At 43.3% G+C, this 21,451-nt stretch overlaps 1 protein-coding gene across 4 annotated transcripts in view; it reads right to left on the bottom strand.

The window, feature by feature from the left end:
- Positions 1–203: 203 nt before the first annotated feature.
- Positions 204–21,451, bottom strand: part of ZFP62 (ZFP62 zinc finger protein) — a 36,532-nt gene continuing 15,284 nt past the window's right edge. The window contains exons 3-5 of one of the 4 annotated variants that reach the window (XM_045529954.1): positions 18,294–18,365; positions 17,934–18,011; positions 1,144–1,210 (exon numbers count right to left, since the gene is read on the bottom strand). In XM_045529954.1, coding sequence (XP_045385910.1) covers positions 17,977–18,011; positions 18,294–18,365 — 107 coding nt within the window. In that variant the 3' untranslated portion in view covers positions 1,144–1,210; positions 17,934–17,976. The other 3 variants (XM_045529955.1, XM_045529951.1, XM_045529952.1) reach the window with 3 other exon arrangements.

Here is a 21,451-nt window from a genome sequence, read left to right on the forward strand (position 1 = left end):
TCTCATTCCACTGACCAGTGCAGCACATACCCTGACCACATTCTCTAGGCATCTCCTTGTGTAGGAGCAGTTGAAAGTACTTTGGGGAAAACAGTTATAACTATTACCCCCAACCTTAATTATAACCTTATAGTTCCTTTATCTTTTTCAAAATGAGTTCTAAACCACAGCCACCATTTCTAATTATTAGAAACATTAAATGATTGCCAGTAAAAATCTTTATTAATCAAAAGGGGAAGCTCATCTATTAATCTTTCAAAGTACTGTTGTTTCTTCCTTATTTTGGGACAAAGGTGTGGTCCACTTGTAGCCCCCACTCAGAACCAACAGTAGGTTCCTTCAAAACAATGGAAGAACATAGGTTCAAGACACTTCAACCCCCTTCAAATGTTCATTGAGTGGTGTCTGGAAACTGTTCAAGGCAAGTAAAAAAAAAAAAAAAAGGGCCACAGGCTCCTAGGAGTTAATAATCCTCTGTGCCTGTCACTTCCCAGTTGTCTCTGATTTGTGGCAGTCATATCTACATTGTGTCATACCACTGATTTATTCCTAGGAACTATGAAAGGGCTGACATTTTCAGATGGCTGGCCTGCCTAAATAAATCAGACCCATCTGAGGTCATGTCTATGGGCACAGCAAGCTTATTTGCTTGCATTCTGCCATTTCTTTTTGAGTGGGTGAAAAACAATTGGAATTTCCGAAGAGAATTGGGTGTAATATATGAAATAGGCCAGATCTACTCAGCTTCTCAATCCAAAATATTCCAAGGAGAATATTCCATGACAAAAATCTTGATTTACCTTTCTTGGCTTTGTCAATATCTGAAACAGGCAGTTGGTTCCAGGGAAGAGATCAGGCACAGCTGGCCTGAGGGGTGGGAAACCCCAGGCCCTTCTACCTCAGCCTGGGGCACCACCTCTCCCTTCACCTGCCCGCAAAGTCCTCAGACTTTTTCGCCAGCTCAGATGCCACTCTCCTTGAAACCTCAGTGCACATCAGCACTTTGCTTTGCTTTGTATTGGAATTCATTGTGGGACAGCTGTCCCTGGTCTTAATCCTTTCTGTATTTCTTTTTTCTGCACCACCCACAGCAAAGTCTTGAGAGGACTCGAGTGGACATGTAGCAGCTGCAGGGACGTAGTAGACAGGAGCAGCCACGGAGGAAACCCAGATTTTAGTGAAGCACTGTGTGGAAATCCTCCCAGGGAGGCTGTGGGATCAAAATTAAGAAAGAGGGGTAGAAAAGAGAGTTACAAAATGAAGATTAAACCTGGTAAGTCTTGAGAAAATAAAAAAAGATACAAGATATAATGGACAAGGCAGGATTTAGGGCTAAAAGCCAGTGAAATTTACAGATTCCAGTAAACCACATCCTTAAAGAAGAGATGCAGCCAAGAAATGTTAGAAACTTGGTTGCAAATTGTCCAAGAGTGAACAAAGTATAGAAAAATAGGCATTCCAGAAAGGATGATACATTGTTTTCCTATTAAAAATGTAAAGAAGTACAATTTGAAAAGTAAGGGAAAGCTTGAGTTTAGGCCTACAATGAGAGATGCCATAGCACCATGGTTAGGGGCACACTCAGGAGCCTGCTGTCTTGGGTTTAAATGCCAGCTGCACCACTATTAACCTCTCTGGGCCTGTTTCACACCTGCCAAGTGAGAAATTAATAACAGCCACTGCATGGTGCTGTGAAAACTGGAGGAGTTGCCAGGAATGGTGCCTGGCACTTAGTGAGTACATTATATCATAACAAAGGTAACAGTCTGAAAAAGAGCAATGAAACGTTCCATGAGTTTTCTCTTTGAAACCCCTCCCTTTTTGGGAATTAAAACTTGAATTCCTTCCTGAGGCAGGTGATGAAAGGGGCAAAAAACTGTTCTTTGCTGTTTGTTGTCTACTATCTTAAACAACAGGAGATGGCTCAACAGAATTGTCTGGACAAGGGTCACAAGATCGTGGTCACCAGAACTACCCATTATGGTTAAGCAACCAACAATAGCCCAAAGCCACAACATGTGATACCAGTAAGTCATGCAGACCCACACCCAACCACCCAAAAGCCTCCCTTTAAAAAGCCCTATTCTTCTGCTTAAAGGCAGGATGGTGGTCTTTGAAACACTAGTCTGCTGCCCTCCTTGTTTGCCAGCAAATTGTGTCCTTTTTCCTCAAACCAACTTGTCCTTTTTCTTCATTCTCATTGATTCAGCCTTGGGGACAAGTACCGAGCTTTCGGTAACAGTATTATATTAAATTTGAAAGATCTAGTTGGTTATTCATTTGGAAAAATAAGGGAACTTAAGAGATAACTCAATCAAATTCTCTGCGATTCCACATTTGAGGAACAGTCCTTATATGACTTTTATTGGTTATTTTAAACTCATTTTATTGTCTACCAGTTCCTTTGGTTCATTCTTAAATAGCTTTCATATATTTAAATCTTATTTTCCAGTAAGATTCTTGAATGCAGAAATTTGTGTATTAACCTTTGTGTCCCTAATAGGGTCATGATAGGTGTTTTTAAAATACAGATTTTCGTGGCCGGGCGCGGTGGCTCATGCCTGTGATCCTAGCACTCTGGGAGGCCGAGGTGGGCGGATCGTTTGAGCTCAGGAGTTTGAGACCAGCCTGAGCAAGAGCAAGACCCCCATCTCTACTAAAAAAAAAAAAAAAATAGAAAGCAATTAGCTGGACAACTAAAAATATATAGAAAAAAATTAGCCAGGCATGATGGCGCATGCCTGTAGTCCCAGCTACTCGGGAGGCTGAGGATCGCTTCAGTCCAGGAGTTTGAAGTTGCTGTGAGCTAGGCTGAAGCCATGACACTCTAGCCTGGGCAACAGAGTGAGACTCTGTCTCAAAATAAAATAAAGTAAAATAAAATAAAATAATATATAGATAGATAGATTTTCAAATTTATCTCAATGTAGTAACCATTGACACATTAACAATGATTAGTAGGTTTTGGGGGCTTTTTTGTTTTTGTGAGACAGGGTCTTGCTCTTTCGCCCAGGATGCAGTGTAGTGCGCAACCATAGCTCACTGCAGCCTCGAACTCCTAAGCTCAAGGCATCCTCCCACCTCACCTCCCAAGTAGCTGGGACTACAGGTGCACACCACCACACCAGGCTAATTTTTCTATTTTTTGTAAAGACACGGTCTTGCTATGTCTCCCAGGCTGGTCTCAAACTTGTGGCCTCAAGCAATCCTCCTGCTTTGGCTTCCCAAAGTGCTGGGATTACAGGTGTGATCCACCACACCCAGCCACTTTGTTTTTTCTTTTTCTTTTTTTTTTTAATGCCACTTTGAAAGACCCAGATGGTCCTGGCAGAGGAGTCTGGATAAGCCCATTGTAGAGACAGATATATCAGCACCCTCAAAACACTACCCAGGCCCTGGAGGGAGGCCTTGCAAGGCCCAGAGCTCAGAACTTGGACCTGAGGGCCTGGCTGCTGGAAGACTTGGAGAAGTCTTGAAGAAGTCTTGTCCAGTCGGTGACATTTATCCTTGCCTTTAGCCAAAGGTTAAGGGAACAGCCCGACAGGAGGAAAGCAGGGAAGAGCACAGCGCTTCACCAAACCATCTGTTTGTGAGCAAATTCAGGTAATAACTGATTTTCTGCTGGTGAGCAAGGGGTAGGGTGGGGAAGAGACGAGTAAAAGGTAAAACCAAGTCCTGATTCTGAAGCAGTAGACAGACTTGGCCTATGTGGTACAGACAGTGAGCTTTGATGGAAGGCAAGAGTTTTCTTTTGGGTGTACAGAACTGGAGGGAGGAAGAGGAGGCAGGAGGGAGGCTGGGGATGGAGGCTGTAGAGGAGTGGCATGGGAAACAATTCTCTGTCCTCCCTGTGGGTTGCCTTTCCTCACTGAGGGATCAAGGATCACTTGTAGAGACCTGAGTGATTGCAGAAAGGCAAGACTGGAGTTCTTTCAGCAGTAGGATAGGGCTAACTCTGTCCCTTTAGCTCTGACCAAGAGGTAGCAGTGGGACAGCCTGCATCCCCAAGGTTTGGCCTGCCCAGGTTCCAGGAAGCCCCAAGGGTCAAGTGGTCATGACAGAAACAGTTTGCACCACCTTGCCAAGCCAATGCCTGTCTTACAAGGTACTCACCAGTTGAGGAAACCCTATTCAGGGATGCAGGGTGTGTAACCAGCACGAAAACTGAGGGGAGAAGGAGGCTGAGCCAGATGTCCCCATTCTTCCCAGCCTGGACTCACCGGTAAGATTTAGGACCTTCAGAGTAAAAGTTCAGAGCATGTGACCAGTAGGAGTTCCAGATAAAATACAGGACACCTAGTTAAATTTGAATTTCAAATAAACAACAAATAATTGTTATTGCATGGGACATACATATACTAAAATTATTGTTTATCTGAAACTCAAATTGAACTGATCTTTGTTTTGCTAAATCTGGCAACTCTAGTGACAGGACAATATACTAGGTTGGATCTCAACATTATTGAAGATGGTATTAAAGTACTAGGGCCTTGTCAGCCTCACCAGAGGTGGCAACTTCCACAAACTGTGCCACATCCCCCAGGCTCTAGAGTTTAGTCACTAATTCCCAGTGACAGTCCTCTCTCCAAACACTGAGTCCCTCTATCCTCTAGAAGCTGTGAGACAAAATGAGAAAATAAACACTCTGTACATGCTGGTGTGATTTGCAAGCCAAAGCAATAGGCAACAGCTCAGAGGTTTCAAACAGCCACAACTCGTACATAGAATAGGGCAGGCAGCAGTGGGGAGGATGGGGCAGGGCAAGGGATCAGAGTGTGTTCCTGTATTTTGTCTCATAAAACATTTATGTGTCTGTGAGTGACTGTGTATGCACTGGCTAATGATATTTATTACTGTAGTCACAGCCTAGAATGTTTGAAAGCCACTGATACGACGATGAGACTTGCAGGGTATTATCTGTGAAAACTATGTTGGGTCCACAGCCAGGATGAGTTAGTCTCACACTCACACATGAGGGTAGGCTTTGCCTTTTTCTGGAAAGATCAACCTTCTGGAACCACCTTACCTTTTCATGGAGTCTGCAATCCCTGCATATAGATAGCAAAGCTTCATTTAATTTGGATTCCCAGTTTTGTTTCATTTTTCGATAATCATTTATAAAAGCATACATTGGAATCTAATGTTGCATCCAATCTCAGGCAATAAGCATTTAAGGTACCTATGAATCAATATGGAATGATTCCTTAGATATATATTATTAAGAGAAAAAAACAAGACACAGAACAGAGTATATAGTTGCTGTAATTTGCATAAGAAAGGAAAAATTAAAATGTGTATATACATATATATATATTTGCTTAGTTTTGTAAAAAGATGCAGAAAAGGAAAAACCAGAAACTAATTAAAATGGTTACCTATCCTTATAGGTAGATTGTAACAGGATAGAGGAGATATGCATGGAAGTGAGACTTCCCTGATTAAACTTTTTATACAATGTTGATCTTGAATCATATATTTTATATATTCAGAAATTAAATTATAAAGGAAAATGCCCTAAATTTGGATCTTAAAAGAAACAAATGACCTTTATCTAATATTGATTACTGAACCAACAATGAATGAAAAAGTTATTTTGGGTAACTTGAACACACTACTCTGACTATACATACATTATTATTATTGGGAACCAGGAATTTTTTAGTATAAGAGAAAAAAATAAGATAAATGCGGTTATGTTAAATTTCAATAACATGAATTCATGGTATCTCATTTAATATATATATTTTCTTTTTACATATATATAAAATCTAATATGTATGTGTGTGTGTGTATGTCTGTGTGTATGTGTGTATGTGTGTATATATATGAAATATCCAGTTGTGTACCTGAAAGGGCCTACAAGCAATGACACCCTAGTGGTAATGAGCATAACTAACCCTCCTGTCTTGTATCCCCCACTGCAATAACTAACACAGGCAGGAATAATCAACGGATACTAAAACTGTTACATGAAAAGTAACTGGGCAACAGGTCATTCCTACAGGAGCAGAGTACAGCTCACAAATCATTTAGTAATTTCCAAGGGAAAAAAATAGTCCTTTTTGTGCTGGATCCAATTTATACCCAGCCCCACACATCCATGTGGCTCTGCCTGCTCTCAGGGCCTACTTGCCCTCATCTTGGGTAAAGCTGCCACAGCAATGGCCATGAAGCTCCAGTTTTCCCTTCATCACCTTATCTCCTGTAAAGACAGGCATTGCTGTCTTTGGCAAGGCTGTCATTGCACCTGCCAGGGCAGAAGCTGCAGCAACTCCCGTGCCCAGGTCTAACAAACCAGGACCCATGGGTACCCTGGCTTTCCCAGTGGCTGCCTAGAAGCACCTAGTAACACAATCCTGAAGTACAGATACCTTAACACCCTGTGAGCTTTGTTCCATAGAAGGACTCATCCAAGATGCAGTGGTGCTACACACACCTCTGAAGATATCTCACGTGGCCAAGCTATCAGCCATGCTGTTTATGAAGCCATGGCCAGCCCAGCAGTGGATCATCTTGTATTTTCCCCTTCCCTTTCTGCCTCGATTATTTTTCCCCCTCTTTCTTTCTTAGGATTGCATCCCCCCTAAAACATTAGCATGTAAACTTTGCTTCAATGTTTCTAGCAAAGGCACTTTTCCTTGGAGATATGACAGTTACTTTCTCAACCAAGTCAACCCCCTAAGCATCACTAGTAGTGCAAAAACCCAATATATGAACCTCCTCATAGGGGTATCTACAAAGTCTTGCAAAAATAAAAAAAAATGTTTAACCCAAATCTAATCAGGCCTCCAGACCTAACTTCCATTTTAAAGGAAACACAGACTTAAAAGTAAAAGTTACAGAACACCATCAGGAAACAATCAGACAAACCAAGAATGTGTGATGTTCTGTAAGTCAGCGTGCCCAGACGTCAAGTCAATGTCATAAATTAAAACCAAACAGAAGTTAAGGTGGGGGAGTTTTTCCAGATTAACCTCCAGATGGAATCCATGGACCCTGATTAGATCACAGGGTTTCAAGGAGTGGTACTGCATAACAACCTATAGGGGGTAGACATACATAATGAGTGTGATGCGCACCGTCTGGGGGATGGACACGCTTGAAGCTCTAACTGGAAGCGGGGGGCCAAGGGCAACATACGTAACCTAAACTTTTGTACCCCCATAATATGCTGAAATGAAATAAGAAAAAAACAGCAACAACCTGTAGGGGAAAATTTAAATATGACTTGGATATCATTAATAGTTGTGATTGTAGAATGATCGTTCAGTTTCATACGTGTGATAGTGGTATTGTTACATAGGAGATTCCTTTATCCTTAGGAGATTCATGTTGAAGTATTTAGGGATCATGATGTCACACTGACAACTTATTTTCAAAAACGGAGTGTGTCATGTGTCTGTGGGGAGAAAGAGAGGAGAGAAAGCCAATAGGGTAAAACGTTAACAACCATTGAATCTAGACAGAAGGCATTTGTGGTTCTATTCTTTTGACATTTTTAAGTGTTTGAAAATTTTAGTAAAAAGTAGGGAGATAAATACCAAGAAAGACTAGGTAAAATTTAGGATGTATATGTATTTGAAGAAATGTTTTAAACTACGTTTTATTTTCCTCAACCACTTTTAAGTACGCAGCCAATACTTTATCAGGGACTAATTCATCTACCTAAATGCTGTGCTTTCAAAAGCTTTTCACCTCTTGCATGCCTCTAGCAGTTCCCCAGGTAGAACTAATTTGATGTCATTTCTGCACACCCAAATTCTTCTTGGCAGGATAATCAACAAGTAGTACAGAGAGCTGCTTCCTTTAAAAAGCTGCACTCTGTACGTGAACTGTGAGTGCCAGGCACCAAGGACTGTGGAGAAATTATCCTCTAGAGGTAAGTCTTGACTGATCTGGTAGAAGCATCAGTTATCTTTTCTTTTTGTCTTTTTTTAAGACGGGGTCTCTGTCGCCCTGGCTAGAGTACAGTGACATCATCATAGCTCACTACAATCTCAAACTCCTGGGCTCAATCAGTCCTCCTGCCTCAGCCTCCTGAGTAGCTGGGAATGCAGGTGTGCACCACCACAACAGGCTAAGTTTTCTATTTTTTGTAAAGATGGGGTCTTGCTCTTGCTCGAGCTGGTCTTGAACTCCTGACCTCAAGCAACCCTCTGAGTTTGGCCTCCCAGAGTGCTAGGATTACATGTATGAGCCACTGTACCCCGCCATCAGTTCTTTTCCATGCATTGCAAATATTGTATATGATCCAAATTGAAGGGTATCATTCTCTACAGCTGTATTAGCAACAGACGGACACGGATGAACTAGTTAATGTGCCAAAATGCAGTTATTTCAGGCTTTTATTATTAGCATCACCTCCTGAGTGAGAAAACTCTTGCGCAGTTTGTTTTGTTAATGTAACAGTTTTGTTTTGACACACTTTCCATTATCCATTCCTCCCACCCCAACCTGCCTTTCATCCCCAAGATGTCTCCAGAGGTGCTCCCAGTCTGCTCTTCCCATTCTGGCTCGCATGGGGTCAGCTGACCTCCAGTCCCTGCACCTGTGACAGAGTCCCAGGAAAGCGTGCCCTCTTATGTCATATTTATGCTAACTAAGCTGCCTAGGCTCTGGTCTCCTAAAGGAGTCCCCCATGGGTCGGGTCCTCTCTGCTTCATCCAGAGAGGGGCCCCTCCTGTACACACAGAATGCTTGTAGTCCACAAATGTTCACTCTTCCCTGCCCCAGCTCATCACATGGAGCTCACTTGCTTTCCCACCCCACCCCCAATAACACTTCCGCATGTGTATCAAACCATTCTCAATCTCAGGAGAAAATGAGAATCCCAAGGTTGAAAAATCCTGTCTTGCTTCAAGTCACTGGTTGTCCCCAGGAAATGTCTTCACAATGGATGTGCTAGACCTTTACACTCCACCACTACCACCAAAGTTCCCCCTCACCCTGAAGATAATCCTCTGAAGTACTCAGTGGGGTGGGGTGGCAGGTGGGGCTAGCCGTCCTAGTTCTCAGCACCCCCCTTCTGACACAAGAGCATTTGGCTGATCTCATGGCTTGCAGCATCCTATTTCTGAAGCCAAGTTCTGAACGGTGGTATGTGACTCGAGCAGAGCGTGCCTCCTCCTGCTCCTTAGGGAATTTTCCGCTGACTGGACGACAGACTGGATGGTGGGATCTGGGGCAGCTGTCTAAGACCACCGTAAGGAAGCTGCCCAAGAGGGGAGTGTATAACAAGACAATGGGAGCCTGGGTCCCTGATGATTGCAGAGCCATCGTGGCGGCCCGGGGCCTCTTTTTCAGACTTTCATCTTGTCTAAGCCGTGGGTCTTGCTTAAAGCAGCCCATCATCATTCTGACTGATGTAGAGTGAGTGGGTGGGGGTGGAAGGCAACCCTTCAGCTGTCAAAGGTAAAGTAGAGCACTAGTGAAAGTGGCAAGAACAGATTTTATTTGATAACCTGCAATAGGGAGGAGCTCCAGCATGAACTGAACTAGGGCTGGTCGAGGACAGTAGGTGATCTGGGTTTGCTAACTGGCGCTTACGGAAGTGCTCTGCCCTCCTACAGAAACTGGGAGACAGAGTCCCTATCTTCCGATGTTGGCTGGAGCAAACAGTTAAGCCTTTTGGCAGCGTTGAGCTTTTCCAGGCAAGAACTTAAGGGGGCTGAGAATTCATCCTAGGAACGTGCCCTGAGCTGTTAGAAACTATGCTACTATGTAAGTCTCTTAACACTGGGGTCTGGATGGGTCATTCTGCGCTGAGCATGCTCTTCAGCAGTTCTCACAGCCCTCCCCACTCCCACATCTGGGACCTTCGTGGGGAGACCCAGGACAGTTCAACTCTTAGGATGGCAGAAGAGCAAATCGGGTCCAGGGCTTCCTGGCTTGCAGCCCCCACACATTCTGGGTCTCTCTTTTGTCCGCGGGAGACCGGGCAGTTCAGAGGAATCACTGAGACACAGGCCTGAACGCCTCGTGGGCAGGGCTGAACCTGAACACTTGGGGTGCTGGCCAGGTACCCGGCTGGGCCAGCGCACCTCCTCCCCAGCAACTCCTTTCCATTCCCCCCGTCCGACCCTGTACCTGGTCCCCAGAGCACTTTCTCCCTCTCTTTCACACCTCCTTGACCTCAATTACCACTTGCACTTGCTGGTGCCTTCAAAGTTGGCCTTTCTCCAGCAGTGTCTCTGCCTGTAACTTTCCTCCTCCTCTTCTGCTGGGCTAACACCTCCTCAGCCTCAGCTCTAACACTACCTCTTTGTCCTTCCGAGGTTCCCCAGACCAGGTCAGGCTCAGCTCCCTGCTGTTCCCCTCTCCTGGCTTCCCGTCCCTCTCCCCCACCCCCGACCTCAGGACATTGTAATGACCCTTCTAATGGTGTGCTGGAAGGAAGCAGCATAAGGGAACCTCTCATTTTTGCCTCATTCCCAGCACGAAGGAGGGGCTTCAGTAAATATTAGTTGGACAAGCAAAAGTGGAAACCTGAGTGAATGGTGGAAAAGAGATCGGGGCAGGGGTGGGATAAAAGTGGGGCCTGAGCTGTTTACTATTTCATGAAGTTTGTCTGTGGAAGAATGTAGAGAAATGGAGCAGTTTGATGCTACAGCAGAGTGAAGGGAGGCTGACTCAACACTGGGGTAAAGCCCACCATGTTTGAAAGCGGAAACTAAGGAGCCAGTAGAGGGGAGAAAATTGGAGAAGGTGGTGAGGGTGGTAGAGTTGAAGAAGGGGACCTAGCTTAGAAAAGCCAGGAAGGAAGGAAAGTATGCCCGAAGAGACAAAGGAGGCAGGCATCCACAGGTTTTAACAGTGTACCTATCCCTGTACCTATTTGCCAATAACTGTTTACAAGTGAGAGGAAAAAAATTGTGGTTGCTTGTTTCAGATGACCTCAGTCTTGTTAGTGAAAATAGGAGGTTAGGGCTTCTGAAAAATGGGCATTGGGCATCAGGGGCCTATGAAGAAATATTCTCATTTGTTGGTGTATTAGTTAGGATCCACTAAATACTGCAGTAAGTAGACGCCAGATGCAGAAGCTCTACAGTGTGATCTCTACCCTAAAGAAATCTAAGTCTTGCTCACTTGACAGTCCAGGATGAGTGTTCCGGTCAGTGGGTGCTTCCCTTATTTTTGATCATTCAGGCACTGCTATGGTTTGAATGTTTGCCCCCTCCAAAATTCATGTTGAGACTTAGTGCCCAATGTGGCAGTATGGGGAGGTGGGGCCTTTAAGAGATGACTGAGACTAATCCCAATGGGACTGGTTTATAAGAGGAAGAGACCTGAGGCAACATGCTTAGTCTTCTCACCATGTGATACTCTATATTGCCTTGAGAGTCTGCAGAGAGTCCGCACCAGCAAGAAGGCCCTCACCAGATGCAGCCCCTTGACCTTAGACTTCTCATCCTCCAGAACTATAGGAAATAAATGCCTTTACTTTATAAATTACCCAGTTTCGGGTGTTCTGTTATAAGCAATGGAAAACACTCTAAGGCATCCAGGTCCACCATCCCGTAAGGTCTTGAGAAAGGTGAAAGAACATGGGGAAGCATGCAAAGGAGGTTCTCATAGATCTCTGGCATGGAAGTAATGCACGGTTCTACTCACAGTCCTTTGGAGAGATCTTGTCACACACCCTCCCCCACCTGCAAAGAGGGCTGGAAAATGTAGCCTAGCTATGTGCCCACAGAAGGGGAGTGCAGACTTTGGCAGATAGCTAGTGGTCTTTACTACTGTGGTAGGCAGAATAAATGGCTCCCCAAAGATGTGTGGTGAATCCATTCCTTGTCTTTTCTAGCTTCTAGAGGCTACCCACATCCCTTGCCTCATACCCGCCTCCTCCATCTTTAAAGCCAGCAATGGCCAAGTTTTTTTCATGTTGCATAACCCTGACACTGACGCAAGAACACAACTCCTTCTCTGATTCCTTGATTTTAGCTTAATGAGACCCATTTCAGACTTTGGTGTCCAGAGCTCTAAGGTAATAAATTTATATTGTTTCAAGCCACCAAACTGTGATAATTTGTTATAGTAACAATAAGAAACTAATGCAGCCACTTGGTAATTCCTTTTTCAAAAAATTAGCTATTGGTGAAATGAAGCATTATTTTAATTCTAAGACAATGTTTTCATTTTCTACCTCATGCACAAGCCCACTGACAACCTCATGAGCTCTCAGTTACCAATCAGGGCTAGGAGACTTTAATGTGGAGAACTTCTAAAATAGCAGTTCTCAAAATGTCTCTCCAGGCCAACAAAATCTGCATCACCTAGGAACTTGTAGAAATGCAAATTCTCAGCCACCCAGACTCACTGAATCAGAAATTCTGGGGCCCAGCATCTGTGTTTTAACAAGTTCTCCAGGTGATTCTGACACTTGCTCAAGTTCTGAGAGCTGGTCCAGCAGGGAGGGGGTGGCCTCTCAGTTTAGGTTCTGGTGAGGCTGGGGACAGGAATAGGGGAGTGGTGGTTGTGACTGGCATTCAACAGAGCTCCAGCACAGGTACTGTTCATGAGGCTGCATTTTCCATGTTCTGGTCAGCAGTCTCACAGTTCATCCCATGCTATGAATTGAATGTTTGTGTTGCCCCCAAATTCGTATGTTGAAATCTGTTTCCCAATGTGATGGCATTAAGAGGTGGGGCCTTTGGAAGGTAATCACGTCATGATGGTGGAGCCCTGATGAACAGGATGACTGCCCTTATAAGAAGAAGACAGAGAGCTAACACACTCCTTTTTTGCCACATAAGGATACAATGAGAAGTTAGCCATCTGAAACCTAGAAGAAGACCCTCACCATAACCTGACCTTGCTGGCACCATGATCTCAGACCTCTATCCTCTAGAACTTTGAGAAATAAATTTCTGTTGTTGATAAACCACCCAATCTATGGTATTTTGTTATAGCAGCCTGAGCTAAGACACTCCATGTTACGGACTGAATGTTTTGTCCACCCAAAAGTTCTATGTTGAAATCCTAACTCCATTGTGATGATATTAGGAAGTGAGCCTTTAGGAGGTAATTAGGTCTTGAGGTCCTCATGAATGGGATTAGTGGCTGTCTTAGTCTGGTTTGTGCTGCTATAACAGAATACCTCAGGCTGGGTAATTTACAAAGAATAGAAATTTGTTCTTTCACAGTTCTGGAGGCTGAGAAGTCTAATATTAAGGCACCAGCATCTGGTGTGGACTCTCTTATTGCATCCTCACATGGCAGAAGGTGGAAGGGCAAGAGAGATAAACTATGTGTCCTCACATGGCAGTACAGAGAACCCACTCTTGCCAGCTCTTTTTATGGTGACATTAATCCATTAATGAAGGCAGAGCCCTCATGACCTAAACACCTCCCATTAGGCTCTACCTCCCAACACTGTTGCCTTGGGGATCAAGTTTCTAACACATGAATTTGGGGAAACACATTCAGATCATAGCAGTAGCCTTATGAGAAGAGGCATGAGAGTCTGCTCTCAGTCTCTGCTCTCCACCATGTGGAATATGATGAAAAGATGGCCATCTGCAAACTAGGAAGTGGGTGGGCCCTCATCAGACACCAGATCTTTCTGCACCTTGATCTTAGACTTCCTAGCCTTCAGAATGTGAGAAATAAATGTGTGTTGTTTAAGCCACAGCCACCTAGGCTATTGTAATTTGTTACTGCAGCCCAACTAAGATACCCTAAGATATTTAAAAACTCATCAGTCCCTGCTTTCTGCATCTGGACACTGATCTTCTGGTGGGATCATCAGGTATTTGTAGAGAGTCCCTGTGACAATTAATTTTAGATACCAACTTGACTGGATTGAGGGATGCCTAGATGGCTGGTGAAGCATTGTTCTGGGTATGACTGTGAGGGTGTTTTTGGAAGAAACTGGCATGTGGGTCAGTGGACTGAGTAGAGAAGATTTGCCTTCAATGTGGATGGGTACCATCCAATTAGCTGGGGGCCCAGATAGAACAAAAAGACAGAAGAAGGGTGAATTCTCTCTTTTCCAGAACCATCATGCCCCTATCCTCATGCCCTTGGACACCAGAACTCCAGGTTCTTTGACCTTTGGACTCTGAGACTTACACCAGCAGTCCCCTGGGGCTCTCAAACCTCCAGACTTGAACTTAGTTTACCCCATACACTTCCTCAGTTCTCAGGCTTTCCAATTTGGACTAAGCCATGCTATCAGCTCCTCTGGTTCTCCAGCTGGCAGATGGCCTATCCTGAGGCTTCCCAGCACACATAATCATATGATCCAGTTCCCATATATCCCCTCTCATCTGTCTATCTAGCATCCATCTATTTACTATTGGTTCTGTCTCTCTGGAGAACCCTGACTAATACAGTCATTAATATTTGTAGCTGCATCATGGAGGACATTTATCCTAAACCCCATCAAACATAGTTGAGACCTAAAACATAAATGACATCTCTAGCACCTCCTAACAGTGCATTTCTTCACGGAGAATGGGATTTGCCCTGTTTTCTTGGTGGCAGCGTGGTGGCCAGAACTTCTGCTCTGCAGACAGATTGCCATGGGTCTGAGTCTGACTCTGACATTTAGTAACCATGACTTTGGGGAAGGTCTTAACAATTTTCCCCTTCTGTAAAATGTGGATAATAAAGTTTCTAACCAAGGCAATTGTTATAAGACATAAATAACATGAGCAAAACACAGGACATGAAAACCATCTGAACTGTTAACACTTATTAGTATTTGAAGACATAAATGTTTTCAACTATAAGTTTCACGTACACAGTTTTCCTCAGCAAGTTTCAATTGAGCAGACAATAATTTATCAGTGACAGTTTCATTATCAAATTGATGTTCTCACCCACATTTCAAGTGCAGTATGAAACCACATTTGAAACTCTGGAATAAGAAAAATCACGGTTTGGCTCTTGCAGCCTGTTTTAGTTTCCTAGAACTGCCATAACAAAGTACAGTCACGTGTCGCCGCATATCAATGTTTAGGTCAATGACAGGCTGCATATATAACAATAGTCCCATAATATTATAATACCATATTTTTAATGTACCTTTTCTATGTTTAGATATGTTTAGACACACAAACATTCACCATTGTGTTACAATTGCCTGTGGTATTCAGTGCAGTAAAATGCTGTACAGATTTGTAGCCCAGGACCAATAGGCCATATAGCCTAGGTGTGCAGTAGGCTATACCTCCTAGGTTTGTGTAAGTACACTCTATGATGGTCACACAATGACAAAATTGCCTAATGATGCATTTCTCAGAACGTATCCCTGTCGTTAAGTGATTCATGACTGTACTACAGAGTAGCTTAAACCACAGAAAATTATTCTCTTACAGACCTGGAGGACAGAAGTATGAAATCAAGTTGTCAGTAGGGCCAACTCCCTCTGAAGACTCTAGGGAAGAATCCTTTCTTGCCTCTTCCAGCTTCTGGTGGCTCCCAGCAATCTTTGGCATTCTTTTCCTTGTAGCAACACAACTCCAATCTCTACCTCAGTCTCCACACGGTATTCTCCTCTGTATGTCTCTAAATCTCTTTCTCCTTATAAGGACACCAGTCATTGGATTCAGGGCCCACTCAAACCCAGTGGACCTCACCTTAACTTGATTACATCTGCAAAGATGCTATTTCCACATAAGGTCACATTCATAGGTAGTGTGGCATTAGGCCTAGTATATCTTTTTGGAAGGCACAACTGAACCCACAACAGAGGCCAAGCCACAAAGCAGTACTTGACTAAACCTGCTTTTTAATGAAAGTGTGAACTGAGATAAGGGCCATGCTGCCTTGGAAAGAGTTCAGTGTTGTCATTCCAGAGCCGCTGAGAATGGATGGTGACAACAGGGGTGGGTTGCAGACAAGTGGGGTACTCTTTTCAAAGGTAGTGAGTAGGGACAGCCACAGCATTCACCTGATTTCCTATAGTAATACACTTTATTCAAGGAGGTATAAAAAGCTATACTGTAATTATCAACATTGCATAACATTCCTGAGCTGTCTAATGGGAATCTCCAGAAATGAGTTTGAACAGCTATAAAACTCAACTTTTTCTGTGAATACACCTACGGCCACCTAAAAGCCATAACCAGGTACACGGACATAGCCCTGCCACTTACTGACCTGCTTCCCAAAGCAAACAAAGCTCCTGCTAACTCAAGGTCATCCTGATCCACTGACTAGATGAAAAGTTAATTTAATAAGCATGAGTCAGCTTGCAAAGTGTCAGCGAGCAGCTGAGGGCCACAAAGGGAGACCACCTGTGGCCATCTCTGAGGATGAAATGAGCACTTTATCCAACAGCAGAGACTCTCTGTGGTCCTCCCTGTCATCTTCTCTTTCCTGGCTTTTCCATACAATGGCTTGTTCATGGCGTGTGACATTATGTACACTATGTTGATCTAATTTCTTCCATTTTGTGGGTTTATTTTGCATTAAAGTTTTACTTACATGAGCACTGAGTCATAAGCTTTGACTGTGAGCACCACCTTAAGTGTGTGGCACCTCACATGCAGTAGGAAGGAGTTGGTGACAGGTGTGGGTAGTGAGGGTAGTGGAAGCAGACAGGTAGGTAAATAACTGTTTTAAAGACTAATCATTGAAGGGAAACTCCTTATTGTTGAGTTGGGATAGTTATTAGCAGAGATGAACTTGGTCTCTCTATGGGGATTTGGAGGCTTTTAGCATAAAGATATGTTAATTCAGTAATGCATTATAATTTTCCCCATTGAAATTTGAATGAAGGGTAATGGAAAGTAATTAAAATGGTAAATATGTGAATAAACCTAAATAAAGATTTGGTATAAAAATAATAGTAATATATTTTAATATCTATGCACATTTATATATACATAATTAAAATTCATCAAAACAATAGCAGATAAGATGGAGGGTAAATGAAGCTAAAGTATTCCAAGAGCCTTGCATTGTCTAGGATGAAGATAAAAGTATCAATTAACATTAGGCTTTGATAAATCGAGAATGGATCTTTTAATTCCTAGGTGACTAAAGGAAGAGAAAAACTGTGTCACTTCCCAAAAGAGGGAAAAATAGAGTAATAGAATAACTGTAACAGAATTCTAGTAGAATCACTCTAATCTAACCTGAAAGAAGGCAAGAAAAGAGATAACAGAACTTAGATCAGGAGGAATAAATAGAAAGCAGTGAATAAGATTTAAACCCAAAACTATCAGTAATTACACATTAAAAGGCTAAGTGATCCTGTTAATAAGTTATCAGACTAGATTAAAACAACAACAATTATCTGCTGTTTTGAAGAGGCACATCTAAAACATAAGAATACAGAAAGGTTGACAGTAAAAGGATGGAAAGAGATATGTCATGTAACTGTAATCAAAAAGAGGCTTATGTTATTAATACCAGAAAAGAAGACTTTAAGTAAAAGAAATTACTAGAAATAAAGAGTTAATTCATAAAGTTTCCATTAAGCAGAAAAATATAACAATTCTATTTGTGTGGCCTCAAATATATAAAGCAAAATTCACAGAACTCTATTTAAGTAGAAATGAATAACTCAACAATTATGCCATTAATTGATAGAACAAGCAGACAAAAATTCATTAAGAGTAGAGAAGATCTGAACAATTCATTACAAACTTGATCTAAAGGCTTTATGTAGAATCTGCAGGACACATGTTCTTTTTAAGTGCCTATGAACTTTCACTAAGGTCAAACATATCCTGGACCATAAAGCAAATCTCAACACATTACAAAGAATAGCAATCATATAAAGTATGTTTTCTGACCACAATGCAATAACAAAACTATAACTAGGAAATTTGCACATTTGGAAGTTAAAAATATATACTTATAAATTAACCCATGGGATCTGTTGTCATTTCCCAATTTTCATTCCCAACTTTGATTATTTGTGCTTTCTGTTTTTCTTTGTCCAATCACATCAGGGGTTTATCAATTTTCAAAGCACCAACCTTGACTTTGTTAGTCTTCTTTATTGTGTTGCTTCCTGTTTCATTACTTTTTGCTCTCATCTTCATTATCTCCATCAACTTTTAAAAAGATAGATTAGTCAATTTAACAATAATGTTTGTACAAAGTTTTCATAGAATACAGGGTGCTTTTTCATTAATCCTTAAAGCAACCATGTGAACAAGTCTTTTCCCTCATTTTACAGATGGGAAATTAGACAGGAAACAAATTCATAATTATTACATTGAGTGGAATACTGCCCTAGGGTTTGCATCCAAAAACTTTGCCTGCCTCCTCTGGGGCTTCTCCCTGCCCACCCAAGGACCGCCTCTTAGCCTTTGAGATCTTAAGGGGACACTCACCAAAAACAGCCATGGTTAAGATGGTGGAAGTGTGGCTCTCACCAACTCTTCCTGAAGTAAACTCCAGCACATCTGAATATTGCCAGAAAAACACAGGAGAAGCAAAATGCATATGGTATGAGTGGGCAGGCCACCCAGGCCAGAGAAGCCAGTGGGTAGCAGCCCTCACCACACCCAAAACGCTTAGTCACTGGACCAAAGCTGGAGGCTCCTCAAGCTGTTAACCCTTTTCCAGCCTGACAAAGACAAAGCATGTTTGCTTAGAAAACAATGGACTGCTTGCTTAGAAACAAGATACCACAGAGTAACCACATTGAGAAAATCATTTTTCTCACGTCTCACATCTCTTCTCAAGTTATGTCTGCATGTGGGGTGGTCCTTGAAGGATTTTCTTGACTTTCAGATAGGAGTTGTCTGTCTTCCATTGCTTGAGCATCTAGATGCTGAGTCCTTGGGCAGAGGCCACTTCACTGCCGGACTTACCTGATACATCCTTATGCACACTTCTCATTCCAAGCACTCTTCTAAGGGCCCTAATAATACTAATTTTCCAGCCCTCATTACAAACTATGAGGTTGCTACTATTCTTACCCTGACAACACAGAAGCATAAAAAGAGATTAGGCTGGGCACGATGGCTCATGCCTGTAATCCCAGCACTTTGGGAGGCCAAAGCAAGATCATTTGAGGCCTGGAGTTTGAGACCAGCCTGGGCAATGTAGCAAGACCCCATCTCCAAAGAAAAATATTTTAAAAAATTAGCTAGGTGTGGTGGCACACGCCTGTAGTTTCAGCTACGTGGGAGACTGAGGTGGGAGGATCACTTGAGCCCAGGAGGTTACAGTGAGCTATGACTGCACCAGTGCACTCCAACCCGGGTGACAGAATAAGACCCTGTCTCTCAAAAAAAAAAATTTAAAAAATACTTAGTTACTTATCTAAAGTCATCTGAGAATAAGTGAGAGTGCTCATTTGAATCTGGGCTTCATGGCAGAGAGAACAGACTCTTGGCCACTGTACTTTACTGCCTCTCTACACACATTTCACACAAACTGCTCCTTGAGCATAACCAATATTATCCATGACCTGAGAAGAAGTGCCAGGTCTGAATGGGAACAGTTCCTCAGTGAGAAGATGAATCGAGTTAAAGTACTGTATTCTATTTCCTTCTCCGTGTCTCCAGGCCAAGGCCCTTGGCTGAGGCTGGAGAAGAAACATGAAGAGTCCTCCCAGCCTAAGGACTGCCTTGGGGCAGTTGTCTCCAATTCCTCAAGGCAAGGTCCTCCTGATGCAAGCAGACTTCATGTCCCCAATGTCTGTCTTCAGCTAACTGATCCTCAGGTATTGTCCTAGTGGTGATCCTCTCTTGTTTTTGAACCCCATGAAGGAAATTTCCCTTGCATTGCATGACTGGTGTTCAATGCTATTTCACCCCCAAGATCCCCATACATGAAACAGACACGATTATTCTTTGGGCTTTCATCTTCAGACAAATTCACTAATAAAGATGTACACTTCTATGAAAGGCTTTTGCATACTCATTGTTTATTCAGGTTTTCCTTTGTGCTTTCTCTTCTCCTCCTATTTTTCTTCTTCCATATCATTCTCTGGAAGGGGTTCGGGGTGGTCCTCAAACCATCTCTCATCCCTGGAGTGCCACACATGAGCTACTGGATCTTTGGGGGCTAGAGACTGAGATACCCCATCATGTTTGGGATCAGCCCAAAGAGGCTCACATCTGGCTGAAGGCATATGTGAGGTCCTGGGACCATTTCCAGAACATCCAAATAGAGGGGAGAGTGTGTCCTGGTGCTCAGGGCACTCAGAATCCCCATCCAAGCTGTGGCCATCCTCTCCATTGTTACTTAACTAGCCTGCACCTCCCACAAAAGTAGATGGTACATTAGGTCCGGCTGGAGCTCAAGCAGGGGTGTGTGGGCACATGGAAACCTCAGCTAACCTGTGATTATCTAAAACAGCCAGAACTGGTCTTATCTTTAGCAAATGGAAACCCAATCAGAGCCACAACTACTGGGAACAAGTACTCCGTGGCCACCTCCTTCTTGCTCACCAGACATCAGTCCTGCCAGAGACCAGCATCACTGGAGGATGCCTGAGTGTTTCCAATGATGCCTTTGCTCAGGCCATCCTATTTCCAATCCTCTCTCAGAACACCCGATTCGATGTCCCACTCAGATGTCACCACTACCTCCTTTTTCCTGGTTAGTCATGGTCATTTTCCTCTGAGAACCTGCAGAGTCTAGTTGAGGGCATCCATCACGGTGGTTTTGCTTGTGGCCTTTCTCCCTTATTCATCTTTATCTACCAGGGTCTACTTCTGCTGCCATCCTCTCCCACTCAGTGCCGGGGACAGTGGACTGTGCCCAGCAGATCTTCAATAAGCACTTCCTCAGTAAATCAGTCCAAGCTTGTGGGTAGAGTCAGGCTTGCCAGTGCCACATGTGGGGAAGGACAGAGAATAAGTGTGGTCATCATATTCCAATGTGGAGTTGTGTCAGAGACACTGCCTTCCTTACCTCCCTACCACCTCCCCCTTTTCCCCCACCTATCAAAACTTACTGGTGGGTGCAGTCCTGGCAGGGTACTAGAGGGAGGACACGGGAAAGCTAGGAGGTGGGGTCAGAGAGTGGCTTACTCGGAATTGAGATTAAAGAGAGGTTGCAGCTGTTGCTAATGACATGACACGACTGTGGAATAGACACCTGAGGTAGGGTGGAGCACAAGACCATTGGAGGAGAGAAGCTGAGGTTAAAGACTTCAGAGGCCAGCGTATGGAAAGCATCACCTGCATGTCACAGAAATTACCCAGAATTAAGACAGGATTATCTTTGGAGAAAGTGACAGTGAGACAGGAGCTACGGTCTTCAAGGAATAATGGAGAGCAACCCAGGATCTGCAGATGGCTGCAGAAAGAAGGGCTGGCAGTTGTTTAATGTAATGTAAAGAGATTTCAAACTTTAGTGAGGAGAGGGGGGAGTTTAGGAAGAGGGAGTGACAATGGTCCTCAAGCAGCAATAGGAACATGCAGGTTACCTATCCCACTTGGAAACATGGGATATGGCAGAAAAGGCAGCCTCCACTTGAGAGAAGTGCAAAGGAAACAGTACTTCCAGAGGACAGCTAGTTTTCAGTTAGGCC

The sequence above is a fragment of the Lemur catta genome, chromosome 18 (genome assembly GCF_020740605.2).
Source record: "Lemur catta isolate mLemCat1 chromosome 18, mLemCat1.pri, whole genome shotgun sequence".
In the NCBI taxonomy this organism is placed as follows: Eukaryota; Metazoa; Chordata; class Mammalia; order Primates; family Lemuridae; genus Lemur; species Lemur catta.